This window comes from Miscanthus floridulus, chromosome 16 (assembly GCF_019320115.1).
Source record: "Miscanthus floridulus cultivar M001 chromosome 16, ASM1932011v1, whole genome shotgun sequence".
Lineage (NCBI taxonomy): Eukaryota > Viridiplantae > Streptophyta > Magnoliopsida > Poales > Poaceae > Miscanthus > Miscanthus floridulus.
In genome coordinates this window covers 71,391,453-71,416,628 of record NC_089595.1, presented here as the reverse complement: position 1 = coordinate 71,416,628, position 25,176 = coordinate 71,391,453, and the positions used below count along the sequence as shown (strand labels likewise).

Genomic DNA, 25,176 nt, shown 5'->3' with positions numbered 1-25,176 from the left:
CGATGACTTCTTCAGTACTATAACCCTCTATCATGGAGCCCTCTGGGTATGCTCGATTATGCACGTATCGACTTAAAACAGACATGAACCACTTATAGGACCACATTTCATGCAAGTAGCAAGGGCCAAGCGCCTATATCTGATGAACCATGTGAATCATGAGATGTGGCATTATATCAAAAAAAAGCAGGAGGTAAACACATCTTCAGTTGGTTTTGTGTCTCCACCACAAATTTATGTAGGTCACTCAGCTCTTCCTTGCCAATCGTCTTCTGTGAGATCTTCGAAAAGAAGTAGCACATGCGGGTGATGGCCATTTTCAAGAACTCTGACTATATAGCCCTAATTGCAATAGGTAGAAACACTGTCAGCATCACATGGCAATCATGAGCCTTGCAGTGTGTTATTGACAAGTCCTTCATCGACACTAGCTTCTTCACATTTGCTGAAAACCCAGTGGGAACTTTGATCCCCCTCAGGAAAGTGCATATAGCTCTCTTCTTGTCTGGTGTTAGGTTGAAGCACGCCGCGGGCAGAGTGTATTTTCCATTAGCCTTAGGTACCGGGTGAAGTTGTGGCATCACGTTTAGCTGCACCATGTCTTTTCGTGCTTTCAGACCATCCTTTGACTTGCCTGTGTCCATCAAGGTAGCAATGAGACTCTCAAAGATATTCTTCTGCACGTGCATAGCATCAATGGCATGGGGACCTCCAAGTCTGGCAAATAAGGCAGATACTGAAAGAAGATCGATTGTTTCTTAAAAGGTATGCCTTCGACAGGAGGTGTGCTTCTATCTCTGTTCGTCCCATCCGAATTCTTCTTTCCATAGACGACGCGTATGTTTTTCACCATTCTGTACACATGTTCTCCATTATGATGTCTCTCCGGAGGGGGTTCAATCTCCGGGGCGTTGTCATAAAATCTAAAGAACAATTTGCTGCGGTACTTGTGACTTGTCTTTAAGAAGCGTCGGTTCCTTAGGTAAACTATCTTCTTGGATGCATCCAGGTACACCCATGTAGTACCATCCAAGCAAACCAAGCATCCCATCTTCCCTTTGATCTGTCCAGACAAAGCAAACAACGCAGGGTAATCATTGGTAGTAATAAATATTATTACTCTACATATGAAGTCCTCCTTTCGGAACGCATCGTACATCTGCTCCCCATGCCTCCATAGCCTCTCCATTTCTTGCATCAAGGGCTCGAGGAATACGTCTATATCAATGCCTGGTTGTTTAGGGCCAGAAATAAGAATAGTGAGGAGAAGGTACTTTCTCTTCTGACACAACCATGTTGGGATATTGTACATGGTCAAGATCACTGGCCATGTGATGTGGTTGCTCATCCTCTCATTGAAGGGATTCATTCCATCGGTGCTCAAGCCAAACCGTACATTCCTTGGGTCATCGCTAAATTCTTTGTGCTTCTCATCAAACCTTTGCCACTGACTACAATCAGTCGGGTGTGCAATCTTATCATCATCCACCTTGCGCTCATCATCCCACCATGTCATGAGTGCGGCTTCTTTAGGGTTTAGGAAGATACATCTCAAGCGGTTGGTCACTGGCAGGTACCACATTACCAGGGCATGAATTCTTCTCTGCTTTGCATCATTGCCTAATGGAGTGTCCTCTAGGGGCTGAGATTCTTGTACCACCTTTATTGTACCCTTCTTATTCCTCTTTTTCCCCATGGAGGGTTCGTCCCCATCGTAAAGGTCATTGTTCTTATACCGGCTGGCCCCATACCGGGGACATTTATCTAGTGACTTGAACGTTTTGCCAAAAAAAGTATACAGTGGTTGGGGCATGCATGTATTTTTTCAACCCTCATTGTCAATGGACTTATGACCTTCTTCGCTTGGTATGTGTTGGCAGGAACTGAGTTTGGTTGTGGCAGCACCCATGACAGGAGATGCAATAGATCATTGAAACTACAGTCTGACCAGCCATACTTAGCCTTCAGGATGAGTAGCTCAAACACAAAACGTAGCAATGTCCAATGTGTCGGACAACCCTTTTCAACACCATACACAGTCTCCTTTGATGCTTTTGTCACTCTTTCCAAATTTTCTAGACCTTTCGGGCTATTTAGTAAAATCTCTGGTCCAAGGGTTCGAATCATGTCCTCTAAATCATCTTCATCCCCGACACGTGCTCCACCATCATTATTGGCACCACCTTCGTCGTTACCATCCCAACCACCAGCATCACCACCTTGTTCATTACCAAATTCGAAATCCATTCGTGCATCAAGCTCTGCTGAATATTGGGACAGGAATTCTATGGTTTCGTTGTCGTATTCCTCCTCATCCTCGTCATTAACAATAACCGTTTCACCATGATGAATTCACACTGTGTAGTCCTCAACAAATCCTCGCATAATCAAATGTGATATGATGATAGTCACATCTGTCCATGCCATACGGTTCTTGTAATCTTTACAGGGGCAAATAATTGTATCCTTATTCTCTTTCAATGTCGTTGCATGCTTCGTTGCGGCTTCAATAAATTTATCCACCTCTTCACGGAAACCTGCCTTGAACCTTAACGAACCATACATCCAAGAGTTCATGTACTTCATCTTTTACAACAACAACAAAAACAAACATTAAAGGACTACTTATTCAGATATATATAAAAATGAATCAAAGTAATAATTATTTGAGAATAATTGTATATACTTCAGATATATATGAATATAAATCTAATATAATTACATGAAGCATACAAACACACCATGGTAGAGGAAAATTAATTAATGGCCCATTTATCCATAAATAATTAAAATACATATTTATTGATTACAATAAACAATTTCAAAGACAACAATTAACAATAATTATACTTTACCCAATATCTTTCATACAAACCCTAGTCCAATTTCATCAAACATAAATTTACAAAAACAAAATTAATAAAAAACCCAAACCCTAGATCTAGATCATCATGCACATGAAACATCCATAAAACTAACTAATTGTTCACTAAAATCAAGAAACATGAATCAAATAAGGGTATGATCTTGTTCCTCTCCTTAATTTACCCTAGTACATTTAAAACTTGGGTCTAATTTGCTTCATAAGTAGCTCAAGCACCATAGAAGAGAGAGAAAAACAAAACTCTAATTACTCACTAACCAACCATTAAAACATCAAAAAAAATGTGGAATAGCATTTTCTTACCTTCTACATCCTCTCCACCAAAATATTGAGACCAAAACCTTCCCCCTTAGTAGAGCAATTTTTGGGAGATGCCCAAGGCCTCTCCACCTTTCTTTCACGGGTTGGAGTGAGTGACCCGAGGACGAAGAAGGTGCTGCATGTGTTTTATATGGGGGGCATTTGTAGGGGCGGCTGGTGATTGAGCCACTCCTATAAATCAGAGCTATAAATACGGGGCCATTTGTAGGGACGGCTCAATCACCAGCTGCCCCTACAAATACCATTTCCAGGGGCAGCTGGTGATTGAGCCGCCCCTACAAATCTGACCCCATTTGTAGGGACGACTCGTATCATCAGCCGCCCCTGCTGTTCCATTTGTAGGGGCGACTGGTGTCTGGGCACCTGAGCATGCCACTATAGGAGCGACTCCATCACCAACCGCCCCTACAAAAAAATCGAACCGTTGCTAAAAATCATTTTTTACGTAGCGGGATCTGCACAATAGAGCCATGGTCGGGGCGGGATCTGCACAGTAGAGCCATGGCCGAGGCCAAAGCTGCACAGTAGGAGCCATGGCCGGGGCGTAGCTAGGCACGACGCAGGCTGGCTATGGGCGCGACGCTAGCCGGTGCCGAGGAAGGAGCTGCTGCACGACGCTGGCCGACGCTGAGGACGGAGCTCGGAGCGGCGCTGGCCAGCAATGGGCGTGGCGGTGGTCGAGGTTGGGGCTGGGCGCGGCGGTGGGCGGGGCTGGGCGCGTTAATGGCTGGGGCCAGGACGGGGCTGGCCGTGAGTGCATCTACGTTGCAGTAGGAAGAAGATGACGTGAGGGGGAAAGGAAAAGAAAAAAAATTGTAACATGACATGTGGGTCCTATATATTAGGAAAGATTATTGGTGACCTGCTAGAGGATCTTCCATGATAATCTGAAAAGGCAGTATTGGTGACCACCAATATCATTCTATTGGGATGAAATATTGATGGGCTGCCGAAGATGCTCTTAGGGTCCCTTTGGCACTGCTCCAGCTTCAGCTTCTCGTGGCTCTAGCCAGTAGCCACAACCTTTGGAGCTGTGCCAAATGACCATCTAAAAATGACTCCTTACCAGAGTCAGGGCCATTTTTGTACTAAGAATAAGAGCTGCGAAAACATGGCTCCTCTTGGCTGCTCCTTAGAAACTTGATATAAATAAATTATTATAAAAATGCCATATGTTCTATTTTTAGCAAATGTTTTTTCAAAACAGTTTCAGTTCGATTAAAGAAACTAGTCTATAAGAGGAGCCAGAGCCCAACCAGGATCCTGGTTGATTCAACAAATATGCCAGAAAGAAAGGAAATCGGCAATTACTGCCAAATTATTGAGATAACACTGGAAATTTGGAAATGATTGAATTTGTTTTCCTTCAATGGTCACGTTTTCTTTTTATATAACTATAAAATTGGGAAGATGCAATGGCAAGAGAAGGAAAAGGCCATCCTCGTGCACATCGCTAATATATCAATGGAAAGCCACTCATGGAAGTCCACTAGCAGTGACTTATTGCAGTCAGAGACGAAGATTGAGAGAGTGTAGCAAGGATTGCTTCCGAAATAATAGAATGGATAATTCATCAATTTTTGGAAAGAAATAACTTTTTTTTAACACAAAAAGAAGGAAATAACTTTACCAAGGTGGATAAGCATTGCATGGTAACTTGAGGCAGCTGCACTGCTGCTACTCTATACGTAGATCTGGACATCGTGGTATTCAAGGAATAGGGCAGCTGACAGTGTAGACAGAGCGTCGAAATATGAATGAATAGTGAGCAAGAATGGATGAAGATAACCATGTTGGACTAGGCCTGAGTGGGCTTAAACAAGAAGAAATTATTTCAGCCTTGGAAGGAAAAGATGCAAAGTAGATAGGCCAAAATTGCAAACGTTAGCCCATAATAAATGGAATTGTTCTTTCCTTTTTCTAAAGAACAGGAAGCCAAGAAGATGTGCACATGCATTCATAATGATGATCGGTAAATATGGAATACCTTGGGCTTTATGGAAACACTACTAGAATTTTTAGGAACTTTTAGCTTAACAAAAAAATTTCCTGTGTGCAAGAACAACTGTGTATGAACATGCTATGCCATGCAATGATTTTTTTTTTCAAAAGAAATAATAACTCAATAATATGCCGAAACACATTACAAGTATAATCAAGCAAAATTAATTTTTTAATTGCCTTATGCCTCTAATATTTTGAGGATGTTACACATGATATGATACGTCACTATTACTCTAGGCCATGGTGTAGCACAAATCAAAGTAGTCACATTTGGTATATGTGCTCCTCTTATTATGGGGTGAAAGGCAACGCACACAAAACTCACATGCCACACTTACGCCGCGACGTGCTCCAGACACACATAAGTCAGTCCTGCTAAGAAAGTATAATCAAGATGGGCGAAATAATACTTTCTACGGAGTATCAGACAATTGTGGCACACATTGATGAATGAGACGAGTATACAGTGCTCCAAGTGCACAAAGGCTCGCCTTGAGACAACATTTGTATTCTGATCACTGCAAAAGAATGTTACACAACAAACTAAAACATAGGTTCAAAAGTAAACCATATTACACCTATCTGTATGCAACTGCAGGTCCAAGTATTTGGATTATTTCTGAAAGCTTTGGTGGTTTCCAGTCATAGTACTCAGCAATCAGAACTCAGCAGGATGTTGTCACTACCCGGCAGAAGGTTTCCCAAGATGAATACCACTAACAAACCTCTCAAGGCTTGGTTTGGAGGATTCTAAACTACATCACTGCTTTACAACACAGCTATATGAACCAGAGTAACCAAAAGCCTATATTTCTCCTTTAAAATACAAAAATGATCAAACTCCTAGATCAACGTGGATATATATTTTTTCTTCCCGGACACTAATCTATGTTAAACTGTAGAAACTTGGCCACAGTCCTACATTTCAGATATTGATATTAATTGAATGCTCTGCTTTTATTGACCAATGATATTCCTCCATGTTTTTGAACAAAACCATACCAGCTGGGTGCTGGACTAAACTACAACTCAGCCAAACCATCAATCATCTCTCATCCTCCCACCCCGGAATGTTTGTGGTCGCCTCATTAACCATCTTCACAAGAGTGACCTGAAAAAAAATTCAGATTAAAATACAAATATAGGATGTCCTCATCAGTAAAATCCCAATGTTACCCTAAACGCTAAATGGTAAACAGTCGGTTACTTGCCGTTTAGCCATTATTCGGGCTAAATGGACACTTAAGTGGGCAAAACGACCGTTTAAACAGGATAAACGGTCAATTAAATGGAAATGGCATACCACCAGTGGTAAATCCTGATTTTCAATTATATCGATTCAAACACATTAAGGCTATAGAGTATGGAACAATTATAAGGACAGAAACTGTTCAACATAAATCCCGTAAGTTCACCCTAGAATTTGCAATGAAATTGTGATGCCATTTGAGCTTCCTCAAGTGTCCACTCCATTGCTGCATGGATTGCCAGCAAAAATGGCAGCAGCTCTGGATGATAAAAAACAATAACATTTCAACAGTGTATTGTCCCAGTTGGATAATACTTGTCTAGAAAAGAACAACAAGGCAAATTTAAGAGCTATATATTTAACATATGCGCAACTGGGATGACCTGCTCTTTCAGAGTTTTTAATATGTTGCAATAATCAACAATTGAAGATTAGCTTAAGCTAATATGTTGCACAAATGATCTTTAGATATAAACTGCGTGATTCTGGTTCATTCAAATTCTACAAGCAATAATCTATGAAAAAGGACCTTTCTCGCCCTTAGTAAAAATGAACTCAAACACAAGGGTGCAGATGAATAGGAGGCAACATAAATTTTGAGGTAGATGGATCACCTAGCCTAAATGTGACCAACAGTTTACAATGAATCTCCAACAATATATAGAATATACGCCAGATGGGGGGGGGGGGGGGGGGGGGGGGGGTGTAAAATAAGCAAGGACAGCAAATTAATGTGACCTAGTGCAACACTTGAGACAAATTTCTATATATTGAACAAGCAGTTCAGAATTTTCATATAAACATGAAAAAGCCAATCATCTATAGAAGCTAAAGAGCAACATGCATCCCCAATATTACAAATATTATGCACATACCACACTTTCAGGAACTCCTGGAGGGGGCAGTGAAAGATTTCTTGGTGGTGGTGATTGAAGGTAAGATCTTTTGTCAAAACGCCATTCACCAATTTTCCCATAAGTTAGCTGACCCTGAGTTAGCACAAAAAATAGCATAAGCATGGTTGAATATTTAATAGATGCTTAAAGTTGAAGTATTATCACCTTCATTGAATAATCGCATCCATATGTATAATGGATGATGAATGTGTTGTCCGTTTTCAGGTCCCAAGGAGGCTGCAATCATCATCAAGCACATCTTAAGTGAAATAAATTGCCATCACCCCACTATGAGATGATCTATCTGTATCTGGTGACAAGACTTCTAAGCACCTGAATCATAAAGTCTGTACGGAGACTATGACGCACACCGTGCAGTGCACTGGCAACAGCGTATGCATACCTGCAAATATGAAAGGGAAAGAGAAATTAATAGGAATCACATGTTGAAGAGAATAAATAAAAGCAGAGAAGAATTTTATACTGACATTTCCAAGACCCATCCGAATGCTTTGTCTGTCTCCTGATCCTCTTTCATTTTCAATGAAACATTCATCCAGGTTGGAGCAATCTTCTCAAGCTGAGCCTAAAGATGTTTGTGAAGGCATCCATAATAGGTTAGTCAAGATTGACATGACAGGTAAACAGATTGGATCAACATTGATGGATTTCATTAAAACAAAATCAGTATCTACATGTGCAGAACAAATAAAATAACAGAAACCAAGAAGAACAATGTCATGGGCACATATGCTATTTTGGCAACCACCATAACTAGATCAATATTCTATTGATAATTAGATACCTTCTTGATTATAACTGGAGAGTTGCCAATTGGATCAATATTTGAAACAGGCCCTTTTTCTTCTGGAAAAAACTTCCTCAATATCTTCTCATTCTCAGTTGGTTTGATGTAGAAAAATGGAAATGCTGCTGGTTCATCACCATGCGCTAAGTTTGGCAAAGGCTTCACAAAGACATGATCTGGCTCTGCCATTAGTATATACCTGCAAATATTTCCATTATGAGAACATACAAATCCTTCAACCATAATGAGAAAAAAAAGGAAATATACTTACTCTTCTTCGATCTTTGCTCTCTGGACCCACTGGACAAACGCCCAAGGCCTATTTAAGACAATATATCCCTGGATAAATCATCATATCAGCAAGAGCAGAAGGTGGTATCATCATAAACTGAAAACAAACACCACAAAAGGAACAACCAAAACCTCACCTTATCCTTGCCTTCAGGAAGGGGGTCAACCACCATGGTGGGCATCTCATCCATCAATCCATCAGGCTTCCCCGAGTGAAGGATCCTAGTGAAGCCACCCATGTCGGAACCAGGTCGGTCCCTCATCTCCTTGTACCAGTAGTGCATTATCCGCGACTGCCACTGACTGTACAGTGCGTCCGTCGCCGTAAGCGCGACGTGGAACCGCTTCGCGGGGTCCGAACCAGAGCCCGTTGAGTCGCGATCCTCGCCGCCGCCGAGGAACTTGCGCGGCCCATCCCGTCCCCGGCCGTGCATCGTCAGGAGGTTGTAGGTCACAAAGAAGCATCCTAAAGAGATGAGGACGAGCAACCAGGGGGAAACCTTGCCCGCATTCTTCCTCCCGCTCATCCTTGACGCCCCAACCCGCAACCAGGGGCGCCGCTACTCCTCTCGAGCAGTGTGCGGCAGTGCCAGCAGGTAACCAATCGCGGGAGTCACCGGGGAGCCTGCCGGGAGATTGCGCTGGGTGAGTCGCTAGTCGGATCTGAGATTGGGATCGCCTCCAGCTGGTGGAACTGACGGATCGGGGGAAGGAATATGGCAGGGAGGTAAGGGCCAAGGGGAAGGCGAGGGAAACTAACCACAACGAGGCAGGCGGTGGACGGAGAGGCCTAAGTGCTCGCCGGCAGTCTCCTCCGCCGCGGTGATTGCGTGGTGCGGCAGGAAAGGGAGAAACTCGTTACAGAGGAAGAGTGACAAAGGGCACAAGGCAAAGGGAACTCGTTTCATACTCTCTCTGTCAAAAATAAATAATTATCACGTACAATCAATCCTAAGTTTAAAAAATAGTCTCTCAGGTCCAAAATAAATCTCGCACTTCAATAAATTATTAATCATTATTAAACTTAACCAAATATATAAAAAATACTTATACTTATGATATCAAATAGCAATCATTACATTAATCACATCACACATGATAAAATATATAAATAATACTCGGTTCCAACTTATGGCCCCGTTCGCTGGTCTAAAACTTGGCTGAAACTGGCTGAAAAGCACTGTTCCGGCTGAATTGTTGTGAGAGAAAAACACTGTTCCGGCTGAAAAAAGAAGCCGAACAAGCCATTTTTAAGACAAGCGAACGGGGCCTATGAGTCGTTTTGATTTTTTGGTATATTCATTTTACTATGCATCTAAATATAATAATATATCTAGATACATAGAAAAATAGATGAACCAAAAATAGTCAAAGCGACTTACAATTTGTAACAGATGAAGTAGTATTTTTATAAATCTAGTCAAATTTGAGATTGTTAGATTTTTCAAAGTGTGATATTTGCACTTATTGGTCCCGTTCACTGCTCTAAAACTTGGCTGAAACAGGCTGAAAACACTGTTCTGGCTGAATTATTGTGAGAGAAAAACACTGTTTCGACTGAAAAAGAAGCCGAACAAGCTATTTTTAAGACAAGCGAACGGGACCATTATGTGATGGGACAAAGAAAGTAAAATATAGTAGCGGTCCCTAAACTTGCGTCCAGATGTCACCTAAGTCTCAAATTTCTTTTATTTATTTTTAAGTACAATAACTTGTACCAAGTGCCATTACTGGTCTAAACGGGTGCAAATTCTATCAACTATCCTAGCTGGCGTATCAACAAGGATCCCTACTAGACCTAGCGCTTTTAGTTTGCTGAGGCGCGTGCCTCAATGTTTCCTCCTTTCTACTTCCCTCTCTATCATTCCACTTTTCTCGTACATTGGGAACAAGTTGCAGCCCGTTCACTTGTTCGTAAACGATCGTAAATTTCTAGTCGGGAACAGTGTTTTTCTCTCACACCAAATCAGCCAGCAGTAAATAATCCACGATACGATACGGCTTCCCGAACAGGCTGTTGATCATTGGGGGTGTAGCTAATCAGCGGCCAATGAAGTCCTATTGCGAGAAAAGGTTGACAGAGGTAAGAGAAGTGGGAGGTGGCTACAATGGTCAATGATGGCCTCGAGACTTGAAAGCCCTAGTTTGGTTTTGGCTAATTGATGAAATCTAAGTGTACTAACCCTTCTCATTAAGTGTTGTGATTGAGATAGGGTGGTACACACCAAGTGATAGAGCTAGATGATGGTCATGGTGATGGTGGTGACCAAAAGTGAAGATCAAGTTCTCCAACTTGAAAAACAAGAAAGAGAAAAACAAAAACCAAAGTGATCAAGGCAAAGGTATCAAATATGTTTTTTGTTTTAGCACTCAAGACACCATAGAGGGTGTGAGTGTATTTAGAATCGATAACCTTACTATTAAGACGGGAAAACCTTGGCTAAGCGGTTATCGAGTATCACTAGGTGAACTCGTACTTGCATATGCACTAGGACCTGGTGTGTTAACAATTAACCCTTGAAAATGCTTGAAAATGTGCACATGGGTTATACACTTTGTGGTTAGCAACTTGGAAGCAAGCGTGAAGTGATTGAAGAGATAGAAAATGAAAAAGGAGGTGAAGGTCAGGAATCGGACCCTGGCTTGGCCAGGACCGGACCCTGATATGCCGAGTCCGATCCAGAGGTTGACCCTAGGGTGAGAGTGTTGAGTTGGCTCTGGACCCGACGAAGTGGCATGATCGGACCCGACGCTTAGAGTCCGATTGGGCGCATTGGTGGCGAGCTGGCAAGGATCGGACCCTAAGGGTGTGTCTAGTCATGGGTGACCAGACCCAGTTCGAGGGGTCTGGGAGTTCTCAGTGTGATTCTAGATGCGATCAGACCCTGTGTGACTCGATTGGACCGGACCGGACCGGACCCGACGCTAGTGAGTTTGGTCATCGTAACTTAGCACGTAGGTGTGAACGTTGATGAGGACCCTAGCCTGCATCCAGTCATTAGGACTAGACTCGGTCCGATCATAAAAACATGCCTGGGAACCTTTTTGGAATCATTCAGACCCTATGGCCGTGGAGCGACCGGACCCTAGTCTCTGGGTCCGGTCTGGAGGTTTCAAACGCGCCTAACTTAAGTGACCGTTGGAATCCGATGGACGTGGTTTGAAACGAGGACACATGGACGGCATCAGCCAACCGGACCTTGTGATTGGACCCTACTCAGAGTCCGGTCGGTGAGTCCGGTCATGTCTACGAGTGCCCGATGGCTATTTGAGCCAAGGGGGTTCTATAAATAGACTTGGGCCGGCTCTAGCTCCCTCCTTTGCACATTTTTATTAGTGATACATCCTTGTGAGCTGAAGCAAACACCTTCCATTCATATCCTCTATTGATTCATCATCATAGTTGGGTTAGGAGTGATCCAAAGTGCATTCGCTTGAGTGATTGCATCTAGTGGCACTTATGGATCGTTGTGGCTGCGGTTTTCTTGTTACTCTTGGTGGTTGCCGCCATCTAGATGGCTTGAAGCAGCGGAGGAGCATTGGCATGAGTTGGTGATTATTTGTGGCCATCTCCTGATGAGTTGTGCGAGTTCTTGACCTTCTCTCAACGAAGAGCCAAAAGGTACTCTAATAAATTACTCGTGTCATCGAGTTACCCTCACTTTGGGTAGGTTCTTGTGGTGCCCTAGTGAAGGGCTTAGTGTGGTCCAATAACTCGTGAACCACCAGGTGTGCGGTTGACATAATAGGGACTAGCATGCTGGCAAGCACGTGAACCTCAAGAGTTGTGTCTCTTATCTCAATTGGTATTCTCTCGGTATTCATTCGGTGCTTATTGATTGATTGATCATCTCTTGCCATGTGTGGTATACCCTCTCTATATCTTGTATTTACATCCCTAGAGATATCTTGTGTAGAGGTAGTTGAGTAGCTTAGCTTAGTTGGTTAGCCAGCTCACTAGTGTAGCTAAGTAGTGACATATCAATTTGTGTGAATAGTGACCATAGCAACTAGAATTGTTAGTGTAGGTGGCTTGCAACCCTTGTAGAGCTAGAGTAAAATTGCATTTCGCAATTTAGTGTACTAACCTTTTGCTCTAGTGAATTTGTAGTGAAATTTTTATAGGCTATTCAGCCCCCTCTACCATTTAGTACCTTTTAAGACTGCGGCATAAGAAATATCCACCACCTAAGTATGGTGATTTCATAAAACACTAGCTTATGTACTCGAGTTTGACATAGGAATACTTTGTTTTATCATTTTGGGTTTAGATTGTAGGAAGGTTTGATTTTTGTGGCCTAGAATTAGGAAACTTGGCATGGAACTGGAAGGATTTGTGGTTTTAAATGCAAGTCAGTTTTAGAGTGGACAATAATAGTGTGTTCTTGTTGTGGTTTTTGTATGTGTAGATGACAATGAGGATGATTTTTTAGTAGAGGTATACCATGGTGCTTTCTTTTGGGATTTAGGCACCTGTGGGCATATGTTGAGGGGAAAGATTTCGTGGTCACAAGGATTCCACTGAAAGGGGTTAGCAGATTGAGACAGGGATAGTTAATTGGCCAAGAAGCATAGGCTAGGATTCTTATGTTATGATTTGGGGGAGAGTGATGGATGCGGCCAAGAGGTAAAAAGACTTGGGGAGAGAGATATTAGTAAAGGAGATCCAAATGTATTTTGGCATTCCTCTATGGGTTTCTACAAAAAAGCTCAATAAAAATGGTGGTAAGACTCCCACAATATTCAATAGGGATCCTTGCTAGCACACCAGCTAAGAGAGAGTAGGGATCCATGTTGGCACGCCTACAAAGAACGACCATCATCATTGCATCTGTATCAAAACCAGGGAGGACCACCTTGGTAATTACCATAGCTATCCTTAATCAAAGTCTTAGATAGTGTGAAAGTAGGAAATGATCAGTGTCTCAGGTGGGGATCACTCTGCATGAAACTTGAGCTAGTTGGCTGTGAACTTGATGGTTGAACAATTGGACTTGGACTTGGCACTTGATCTATCACTTGAACTTGACCTTCATCATGAGTACCACTTGTGCTAGTCTTGTCTAGATTACTGATGGTTGAAGTTGGAGCGATCACTGTAATTGAATCATCTTCCTCTTCCTCAAGCACTCTAGGTTGAATATCACCAATAACCTTGTTCTTCATTAAATCTTGCAAATTTACACCTCTAACATCATCAAGATTGTTATCCTCAACTTATGAACCCACTCCACATCATGAACCTCCTCTACAATGTCATAGGACTTGTTCTACACTCTATAAGCTTTGCTATTTGTTGCATATCCAAGCAAGAACCCTTCATCACACTTCCTCTCAAATTTGCTCAATCTTGTGCCCTTCTTCAAAATATGGAACTTGCAACCAAAGACGAAAATATGAGATATTTGGCTTTATTCCAATCAACAACTCATAAGGGTCTTCTTCAAGATACGGTGACAATAGAGTCTATTGCTAGCATGACAAGCCATGTTATTGATTGCTTTGACCCAAAAGCTATCACTCACATTATATTCACTTAGCATTAATCTAACCATATCAATCAATGACATAATCTTCCTCTCAACTAGGCCACTTGACTGTGGTGTGTACTTGGCCAAGGACCCATGCTTGATCCCCAAATCATCACAAAGCTCATCAACTCTTGCATTCTTGAACTCACTACAATTGTCACTTCTTACTTTCTTGATATTAAACTCAAACTCATTTTGGCCCTCTTGAGAAATGAATTGAATTTGTTGAAAACTTTCTCTAGCCACTAAGAAAGAATACCCATTAAATCTTGAGAAGTTATCAACTATCACAAATCCATACTTGTTTCCCCCTAATGCTCACATAAGTTGTTGGTCCAAAGAGATCCATATGCAATAATTCCAATGTCCTTGAAGTTGACATCATGCTCTTGCTAGACTAAGTATTTGCAACATGCTTCCTGGCTTGACAATAGCTACACAATGTTTTCTTCTCAAAGGTGTCATTTTTCAATCCATTCACAAGATCATGCTTAATAAGCCTATCCAATTTATTCATTCTAACATGAGCCAATCTCAGAGCCGATTTGGATGATTAAAGAACTCCCATTATGGGTTATGTAAGTAATCCAAGTGATAATGTTGGTAGACATATTCGGCAATTGGCATGCAACTATATTCTGGTCAATGGTGATTTGTATTGACTTTCTACCGAATGTCTGCCACATCGAGATGCTTGAATTCATGATGTGATGTCTGTTTCAAGCTTGCCACTTTAATACATCATGTTGTCAAGCCATGTTTTTTGGGAGTTCATCCAATTAATCTATTCAAATAAGTTGCTAATTCAGACTTGTTGGGAGACCGAATTCAATGATTACATTTTGTTCTAGAGGAACACAAAAACTGGATGTTGGCTGTACCAAGCCCAATTTCAAGATCAAGATCAGAAATAATTATGACTGGTGGACAATTTGATCATTTTATGCCTATGCAAAGATTTCATGGAAGAAGGTAAGGACATTACTTTGGATAAGTTCAAGGCAGCAAACAGAAGGCATGGCTGAGATTCTGAAGGAGATGGTAGCAATAGGTCAATTTTGGCTTTGAAGATATTTTTTAGTATGCAAGCTTTACTAAAAAATAGGGGGACATATGTTGACAACTAAAACCGTCCAAAGTGTATATGAACTCTGTCATCATGTTTCTATTGTCGAGAAGGTCAGAAAACATATTTGGATCATCTCATTTGGAGCCCGTATGAGGGAAACGACTTTTTAGGGGAGGGGGGGGGGGCTGACCCAGCCAAAACTGGCCTAGCCAGTTCCCAAAACCTGCTAGGCCAGATTTTCCATCTTTATCAAATGAAAGATTGCACCATTGTGTTTCTCTCATCGAGTTAATAAAAAACATATATAGATCACCTTGTTTGGAGTTCAGATGAATTAATTATGAATTTCAAAAGGTTTTATACGCTGGACCCACATGAAAATAGGCTAGGACAGTTTGGAACCGCCCAAGACAGTTTGGGTTGACCAAGCCGGTTTTTACGGTCCAGGTGGAATCTTATATGTGTTTTGATGAGTTTTGCAAGGGTTTTCGATCCCATGGGATAAGACCACCCCCTCCTTATAAATATAAGGTGCACGGCCAGTTGAGGTGCCCAACACACACAATCAATCTTTTTTACATCTATTATTATTTTCTTTACCCTAATCTCTTCCAACCTCCATGTTGTTGTTTATCACTTGATTCAACGATCAAGGATGGTGCCTTAGGCTTGTTGTCCGACCTAGGTGAAAGGTCCTCATATGACTAGAGGGGGACGAATAGCTTATTTAAAAACTCTACAAAGCACTAGAGCAATTGATTAGTACAACAAATGGCGTAATGCAATTTTTCTCTAGCCCTACAAGGGTTGTAAGCCACCTATCCCAACAATTCTAGTTGCTATGATCACTAAGCACACACAAGAGCTAAGTCACTACTCACTAAGCTAGTGTGCTCTCAAAGACTAACTAAAGAGACACACTAACCAAACTAACAAGCTCTCAAAGACTAACTATACTAAAGAGCTAGACAACTAGTTTGTAAGAATGAAAAGGAGTGAGTAGGGTGATTATATTGCCGTGTAGAGGAATGAACCAATCACAAGATGAAGCTAATAAATCACTGAAAAAAACCAATCACACAAGAGACATAAGAGTTTTCTCTTGAGGTTCACGTGCTTACCAGCACGCTAGTCCCTATTGTGTTGACCAACACTTGGTGGTTCAATAGCTAATAGGTATCGCACACCTAGCCAACAAATGGTGCCACAAGAACCTACCCACAAGTGAGGTAACTCAATGACATGAGCAATCCACTAGAGTTACCTTTTGGCTCTCCACCGGGGAAAGGTACAAGACCCCTCACAATCACCGAAGCCGGCCACAAACAATCACCAACATGTGCCAAAGCTCCTCCGCTGCTCCAAGCCATCTAGGTGGCGGCAACCACCAAGAGAAACAAGAAATCCACAGCGACAACGATCCCCAAGTGCCACTAGATGCAATCACTCAAGCAAGTGCACTTGGAATCACTCCTAATCTCACTATGATGATGCATCAATGATGGAGATGAGTGGGACATGTTTGCTTAGGCTCACAAGGATGTATCATAGGTGAAAATGTCCAAGAGAGTGAGCCCAAATCGAAGCACTTCTATTTATAGAGCCCCTCAAATGAATAGAGCCATTAGGGACAGAGGAGGGGGTTCTGTGTCATAGAACCGACCAATTTATAAGAGCACAAGTACAAAAACAATCGCCGAAACGATCAAATTCTCGCACTTGAGCCCATATAAACCCGATAGTCAACTGAAACCACGAAGGATTTCAAACCAACTTACATACAACTAAGATCACAGTAATTCAACATAACACATCATATGTTACAACATTTCATAGATGGTTTGTAAATAGATTACAACACCACAGAGTCATCGTTATTACAAAACAAGTCTTGTAAAGTAGCAGAAGCAAATAGTTTAACTCACACACCCGAGTTCAAATACAAGTACCAGCTTGCCGATCACATCCCACAAAAGCATTCGGATAAGATAAACAATGACCATGCTCATGATCTAATCTTCGTCACCCGCCGGGTGAAGACAATACTTATAGAAGCCCTGATAAAGAAGGTCATCTGCAACAAGAGGGAATAAACCCTGAGTACGAGAATGTACTCAGCTAGACTTACCTATCGGAAACCAAGACAAATGACACCAAAGATCATGCATAGCTTAATTTAGTGGATCTGGCTGACACTTCCTTTTTACGAAAAAGCATAAGTAATAATGATCAACTCTTAACCTGAGCTAGCAATGACTTTTAGCCTTTAACCTGTCATCTATATTAGCACCTGTACTAAGCAATCATTTGATTAAGATGCAAACATTAATAACCATAGCATGTATAAATCATGGCAACATTATCATCATCATCCATTTAACCATATCGTTAAATTAATTGAATCTACGTTGCCGCTGCTCAGTCAAGTTCTCACTATCCAGGAGGGATGATGATTCGAATCGATTCCTATCCAGCTAGAGGGGTATTCCTAACACAAATCCTGCTTCTCCCGTTAGGGTCACAAACAAGTCACCTTTGGTACAATTTAGGAGTCACGGGTCTGATCAGTGCCGCAAAACTAGAGAACCACTCTGCCATGAGTGCTCGGTGACTTAACCCACCCTTGGGCTTACGCCAATGGTTCTCCGCACATCCTTACTGCCATCCAGATTGTGACCAACTACTCGCGTCCCCAGCCTAAATCGAGCTACTAGGCCTCGCGATCGGAATGAGTTATCCGGCTAGCTAAATGTTAGGCTGTGTTCAACATGACATAAGGATGTATAGTGTATTGGTCCTTAAACGACACAGATGGAGTCACTATGTCCAACCCTACACAAGACTCCGCCCGGTCTTAATTCATTATTAACATGGTTCTTTTCCATGATAGCAAATATAGCCAATCGTGATCCACCTCATCCTAAAGCTCGCAGGTGATAGGAATCACCCGACTTCTACTGCACTAAGCATGGCTAAGCATTTAGTCCATTCCTGAAGTTAATTAGGATTCAAGTGCGATATCTGGACAAGGATAGATATATGATGCAACAATTGGTTCCAACCAATTCCTATACTTAATGCATCATTAATGAATAAAAGATACTCAAGATATTTGTAAAAATATGGAAGACTTAATATGCTCCGGGGCTTGCCTTTCAGGAAAGAGGATGGACGATGGTTAGGGCACTCGGGCAACTCCTCCTCGATGGCTGCTTCATCGATTGCCTGAACCTTGGGCTCCTCCTCCTGGCTCGCTCCCTCAAACTACAGAAGCGTCACTCCCTCCGGCACACCTATTGCATGTATGCGCAAGATAAATATCATGGATGCACATGAACGAAGTTAGGAATGCTCGGGGAATGCACATGCTTACTGCAGTCCGCATTTTCCGACTTAAGCTCTATTCAAATCACTTTAACTTACCAAGTTTATACAACCTAATGTACAATTGCTCATCTTCAGTTAAGGACCTAGCACCTGCACCTAAGCATGATCTCAAGTTAGGCTAGCACCTAAACAATCAACAAGGAAATTGCAACTAAGCATACACACAAACATTCGTATTTCAGCAAAACAAGAACTTATATAGCGGTACAGTAAACTGATCATAACTAGAGATCTATAAATCGAAATGATAGGTAACAAGACAATTTGAAAAGCTTATGAAATTGTCTATAATTTATTTTCAAACCTCAAGGTATGATTCCAACCTTTACTAGGTTGAATTTATAGAACTACATAATCAGGTCCAAACAAGACAGAGAGCAAGCAAAACTGTGATCCAACTTTGAACGACTGTAACTCCTAAACTACTAGGCCAAATGCCACCAAATTTTGATAAGAGCTTGATACATAATTTATCTACAACTTTTGTATTCACCACTTTTTCAGCAAACCAAATTATCATGGTGAACCTTGCAATGTTCCCAGAACTATCCAAAAAGACATAATGCAAGGAAATATTTATTAACTTATTTTGTAAACATATAATTGGACAAAACCAACTTTACTCACTTATCACACATATCACAAGAACACTAGAAAGTAAAGTGTTCACCGTCAATTCATTTTTTAATGCCTTTCTTAATTTATTTAATTATTTAAGAGGAGTGATAAACATATATGAAAACTGCACCATTTCATCTACAAAAATTACAGTAGGTACTACATGCTCCGAGTAGGCTACTGTAAAAACTTCACATCATTTGAGCAAGTATAACATCCTACACAAAAATGATAAGGCATAAAGGTTTAAACTGACATAATTAGGAAACCCTAGTGAAAAGTGTCAAGCAACAGATTTTATATTTTTCTTAGCATCCTTAAGGTACTAGGACATCCTCCAATAAATTTCATGGTCATTTGATTCATAGATAAATTACTAAAATTCACACAATGATCATCTAATGATAAATGGAAAATCTATAACACTAAAACCATACATGCACTGACTCTCAAATTTTTACCAAAGCTTCTACTCATCAAGAAGAGCTCACCAACAAAATTTCATAATTTTTGGAGCACAGGAACTCAAGATATAAATTAAACAATTTTGCATTCATTTAAAAACACATTTCAAGTTTAAATTTAATTCTTCCAAAAATTCCACTACAAGTGTTCATGTTATATTTTTCCTAAATACTACACTTCACCATGATCCTAACAAAATTAGAACCACCCAATTTGGATTTATAAAACTGGAGATACAAATTTTACAAGACAACATTCAAATATGAATTATTTGAACTATCCTTTTAACACTTAGTCATTGGCAGGCGGGGTCCACTTGTCAGTTGGGCCCACGCGTCAGCGACACGAAAATAGGGGAGGCAGCTTGCTCGACACGGAACCGGTGAAAGCTCATCGACGGCGGCGTCACCGGCGACGAGGAGGGTACCTCCATGCTCGCCATGACTTCCTGCACCGATTGACATCCTAACCCTAAATTCTACCGGCCCCTAAGTACCCCGGCCACGGAGCTCAGTGGCTCGGCCATGGCACACGGTGGTGCGCGGCCGTGTTCTGGCTCAGCTGGACCGGCATTGAAGGTGACATCTTCACTCGAGCATCAGTGCATGATGGAGAAGGCTAGACGAGAGCAAGGGAAGGAAGAGAGGAGCGGTGCAGTGCTAGCCATGGAGAGTGCAACTCCAGCGAGGTTCGGACGGCGACGGAAATGGAAATGTGGCCACTACCTTGGTTCTCTATCTCAACGATGAGGTGGCCGAGCTAGAGAAGGCTATGGTGGAGTTGTGGGTTAGATGGAGGCAGCGTTTTCATGGTGACAAGGAGCTAGGCGACGGCACGTGCTCGACGCCAATGGTGGAGGCGGTGGCTGTCGCGGCGGACGCTACACTGAGGCGAAGGAGAGGCGAAATGAACTGGGGCGCTGGGAGGCTCACGGGAGCATGCTATTGCTTGTTGTGGCGCGTGGCAGCCCATCGTGGCCTAGCTAGTTAGGCCAGCGGCGACGCATGGCGCCACGTGGCGTTCAAGCCCTAAACGCGGTCGGGAACTGTAGCTTCCATTCAGTTAAGCCATCGAAGCCTAACAGTGCATATTCATCATGTTGAAACTACTAAGTTGTCGATCATTAGCGAAAACAGTGTAAATGAAAGTTGTAGCCCTTCATACCATCTTCAACTTCTATTAAAAGACCAAGGCCTAATTCTCAACCGATGCCGGCTAAAATCATGCCAAAGTGGAGTACCCGAAACTATTTTTCAGATTAACACTTAGAATTATTTTCTCACTAAAATTAGGGGTACATTTCGTGTTGTGATCGAATTTTGAGCATGTTCTGCTCATTTTCATGACTTGGCCTCTAAACAAAGTTTGTTCCATATATAATTTTCTACAACTTTGCTTTAGGTTGCTCATACATGCAAACACTCTAAGCTATACTTTTTAAATAGTCAAACAAAAGAGTTCTAGGGTCAACCCAAGTCAAACTAGCACTTGGAAACTTAATTAGGCAAAATGGTCAACATGAACATTGTTCCTAAAGACATTCTAAGTATAACTAAGTTTCTTAAGAGGATAACTAGCCACCCCACACCTTGGTCACACCAAAATCAAGCATCACATGTATTGAAACAAGGAAAAACAAGTGACTTGTTACTTTTGTTTCAAAGCCATGTTTCATATGTTTCATGAGTTTGTGGCATAGTACTAGCTAACCATGTTTCACAAAAGTGAGTTGCACATGTTGCACTTGAGTGTTGCACACTATTCATTTCCTAAAACAAACACACATAGAATATAACAATATGTTGCAATGTTTCAAAAGCATGTTTCATACAATCTAAGCTCATGAATGGATGAATGATGCTCATGTTTATGAAATACAAGTGCAAATATGGGAGCCAAACACCTAGGGTGTTACAGCCTTCCCCCCTTATAAAAAATCTCATCCCGAGATTTGACAAGCGTACCATTGTTGATAGAATTCCTTATAACCTTCCCGTAGATAATCTTCTCTTTTCTACGTTGCATCGCGTTCACTACCCTGATTACTCCACATGACCTTGTAAAACTTGACCACCCAACTATGAGTCACTCGCTCCCGAGTGTTAATTACTTGGACCGATTTTTCTTCAAAAGTCAAATTTGATTTTAACTTGATATCCCCTAGTGGAACTCTCTCCTTAGGGACGCAAAGACATTTCTTCAACTAAGATATGTGAAAGACATTGAAGATAGCACTCATTTCAGGGGGTAATTGGATCTTGTATGCTACCTTACCACTTTATCCAATGATTTGAAATGGACCGACATATCTCGGCGCAAGCTTTCGCTTCACACCAAAGCAATGGACACTCTTCATGGGTGAGACTTTCAGATAAATGAAGTCTCCAACTTTGAACTCGATAGGTTTTCTACGACGATCAGCATAACTTTTCTGCCTAGCTTGAGTTGCGGCCATATGGGTTTGGATAGTACGGACTTGTTCTTCAGCTTCTTGAACAAAATCAATTCCATAATATCTCCTTTCATCGGCTTCAACCCAATTCAACGGGGTTCTACACTTCCGGCCATACAAAGCTTCAAACGGTGCCATCTTGATACTCTCTTGATAACTATTATTGTAAGAGAATTTAGCTAGGGGCAACCATTTTTCCCATGAACCCTTAGCTGAGATGACACATGCTCTCAACATATCTTCTAAGATTTGATTCACTCGCTCAGTTTGCCCATTGGTTTGCGGATGATAGGCAGAGCTTCTTACTAACTTAGTTCCCAATAATCCATGTAAGTTCTCTCAAAAGCGAGCAGTGAACTGTGGTCCCCTATCAGAGACAATAGTGCGAGGTATCCCATGGAGTCGGACTATCTGATTAAAGTACAATTCCGCATAGTTAGTTGGACGAAAATCTATGTGGATAGGAATGAAGTGTACAGACTTGGTCAGACGGTCTACAATCACCCAAATAGAGTTAAAATTCCTCTGAGTAGTAGGGAGTCCAACAATAAAATCCATACTTATCTGCTCTCATTTCCAACCTAGAATAGAGAGTGGCTGAAGCAATCCAGCCTTCATGTGTATATCTTTAACTCGACAACAAGTGTCACACCTAGCCACATAAGCGGCTATCTCTATCTTCATCTTGGTCCACCAAAAGCGAGGCTTTAAATCATGATACATTTTGCTACTACCAGGATGAATAGATAATTTCAAGGAATGTACTTCGGATATGATTTGATTTCTAAGCTCTCTATCCTTCGGAACCACTAACCTATCCTTGAACCATAACATGTCATTCTCATCTACCCAAAAATGATTGGTTTCTTGCTCTTTCATCTTGCGCTTGATGTGGAACACACCTAGATCTATCTTTTGTAGCTTAATAATTTGACTCTGTAGAGTACAACTAACAGTGATGTTGTGAAGGACTGCAGGATATAGGAGTTTTGACAAATGGAGGTCACTCTCAATCAAAGAGTGGCATTGAGATTTCCTACTTAAGGCATCCGCAATGATGTTTGCCTTGCCAGGATAATGGTGCACTTGGAGGTTATAATCCTTGATCAACTCGAGCCATCTTCTCTAACGTATATTCAACTTAGGTTGAGTGAAGATGTACTTAAGACTTTTATGATCAGTGTAGATGTTGCACACATTGCCAAGCAAATAATGTCTCCAGGCCTTCAAAGCATAAACAACTACAGCGAGTTCTAAGTCATGCATATGATAGTTCACCTCATGCTTCCGAAGTTGACGAGAGGTATAAGCAATGACTCCACCCTCCTACATAAGAACACCTCCTAAACTTGTGCTTGATGCATCACAAAACACATCAAAAGGTTTTTCAATATCCGATTGTGCTAGAACCGGAGCCGAAGTTAGAAGTGTTCGTAGGGTGTGAAAAGCCATATCATACTCGGAAGTCTAGACAAACCTCATGTCTTTTTGCAGCAACCGAGTCATAGGCTTGGCTATTTTAGAGAAATCTAAGATGAAACAACGATAATAGCTAGCCAATCCTAGAAAACTCTGAACCTCGTGCATCGAGATTGGAGCCTTCCAGTCCAACACTTCTTGCACCTTGGTGGGATCCACCATAATTCCACCATCAAACAACACGTGTCCGAGAAAAGGTACCTCATGAAGCCAGAATTCACACTTGCTGAACTTTGCATAAAGTTTGTGTTCATGCAATCTAGTGAGAACCACTCGCAAATGTTTAACATGATCTTCTTCATTCTCAGAATAGACCAGGATATCATATATAAATACCACCACAAATTTGTCCAACTCGGGCATAAACACCAAATTTATCAAATACATGAAGTGTGCGGGGGCATTGGTCAATCTAAAGGACATAACAAGATACTCATACAGACCATATCTTGTAGAGAATGCAGTTTTGGAACATCCTCAGGTCAAATTTTGATTTGATGATATCCTAATCTCAAATCAATCTTGAAAAAGACTTTTGCTTTAGACAACTGATCAAATAAGATATCTATGCATGGCAGAGGGTACTTATTCTTGATTGTGACTGCATTCAAAGGCCTATAATCTACACACATGTGTAGTGATTGATCCTTCTTCTTCACAAAGATAGCCGGACACCCCCACGGAGACAAACTAGGACGAATAAGGCCTTTCTTTAGAAGTTCATTCAACTGGGTCTTAAGTTCGGCTAGTTTGTTGGGAGGCATTCTATAAGGCCTTCTAGAGATGGGCATTGTACCAGGTAGCAACTCTATCTTGAACTCCACATCTCGATCTGGGGGCAATCTAGGCAAATCATCGGGAAAAACATCCGAAAAATCACACACTACAGGGATATCTGCCATAACCTTTGCTTGCACCGCATTAGCCGTACAAGAAAGATTGATGTCCCTGGATAGCTACACTAAAAAACCTTCCCGATTGCAAGGATCTCTGAGCATGACTAATCTAGTCGATGTATCAATAAGCACCCTATGACTGCTCATCCAGTTCATTCCCAATATCACGTCGATACCCAGCCTCGGTAAAACTACCAGATCAACCTAATAACTTCGTCCCTCTATCTCAAGTTGCACGTCCCCAACTATGAGCTTGGTTGGGATAGTACCACTAGCAGCCCTAATACAATAACCCTCACCCTCAACAGTGTATGTTTTCTGCATAAACTTGGATGCAAATGTGGGACTAATAAAAGAATGCGAAGCACTCGAATCAAATAGTACAACTGCAGGGTGTTGATCAACCAAAAACTTACCAGCCGTTACTACCTCTCCTGATGGAATATCAACAATATTAGTGTGGTTCACCTGTCCCTAACGGCCACCTTGGTAGTTATTCTTCTTAGGGTAAGGACACTTCCTTGCCCAGTGACCTAGTTTGTTGCAGTTCGAGCATGACATGTTGCTTGTAGGAACATTGGAACTGCCTTAACTGGTAGTGCCCTTGGGAAGAGCAACTGTAAAAGCCTTGCAAAATCCAGTCTTGCCTAGATTCTTCTTCAACGGTGGGTGGAACTTAACAGCTAATGTCGGAGGACGGAATGGAGCCTTATGTGTGACTGAAGCCTTGGATTGTGAGGCACCCGCCTCATAGGCTCTCTTGCGATTCTTTGAAGTAGCATATACAATATTGTTGTTCTCTTGAGATAAAACATCACTAACAAAC

At 41.6% G+C, this 25,176-nt stretch overlaps 1 protein-coding gene across 1 annotated transcript; it reads right to left on the bottom strand.

Annotated features, from left to right (window-relative positions):
• Positions 1–5,671: 5,671 nt before the first annotated feature.
• Positions 5,672–9,338, bottom strand: LOC136512488 (hydroxyproline O-arabinosyltransferase NOD3-like). The gene is made up of 9 exons (XM_066506448.1): positions 9,214–9,338; positions 8,591–9,078; positions 8,434–8,501; positions 8,160–8,361; positions 7,843–7,940; positions 7,688–7,757; positions 7,520–7,591; positions 7,334–7,447; positions 5,672–6,320 (listed from the first exon to the last, which is right to left on the bottom strand). The coding sequence occupies exons 2-9, from the start codon at positions 8,978–8,980 to the stop codon at positions 6,255–6,257; spliced, it is 1,080 nt and encodes a 359-aa protein (XP_066362545.1). The 5' UTR covers positions 8,981–9,078; positions 9,214–9,338; the 3' UTR covers positions 5,672–6,254.
• Positions 9,339–25,176: the final 15,838 nt, after the last annotated feature.

Bases quoted from the DNA above. Each gene is read 5' to 3' on its own strand.
- LOC136512488 (XM_066506448.1), bottom strand. From the start codon at position 8,980: ATGAGCGGGAGGAAGAATGCGGGCAAGGTTTCCCCCTGGTTGCTCGTC. The intron at 8,502-8,590 runs GTGAGGTTTTGG...TGATTTATCCAG, and splicing joins TTCCTGAAGGCAAGGATAAG to GGATATATTGTCTTAAATAG. The intron at 6,321-7,333 runs GTATGTGCATAA...ATTTTTTTTCAG, and splicing joins CAGGAGTTCCTGAAAGTGTG to GTCACTCTTGTGAAGATGGT.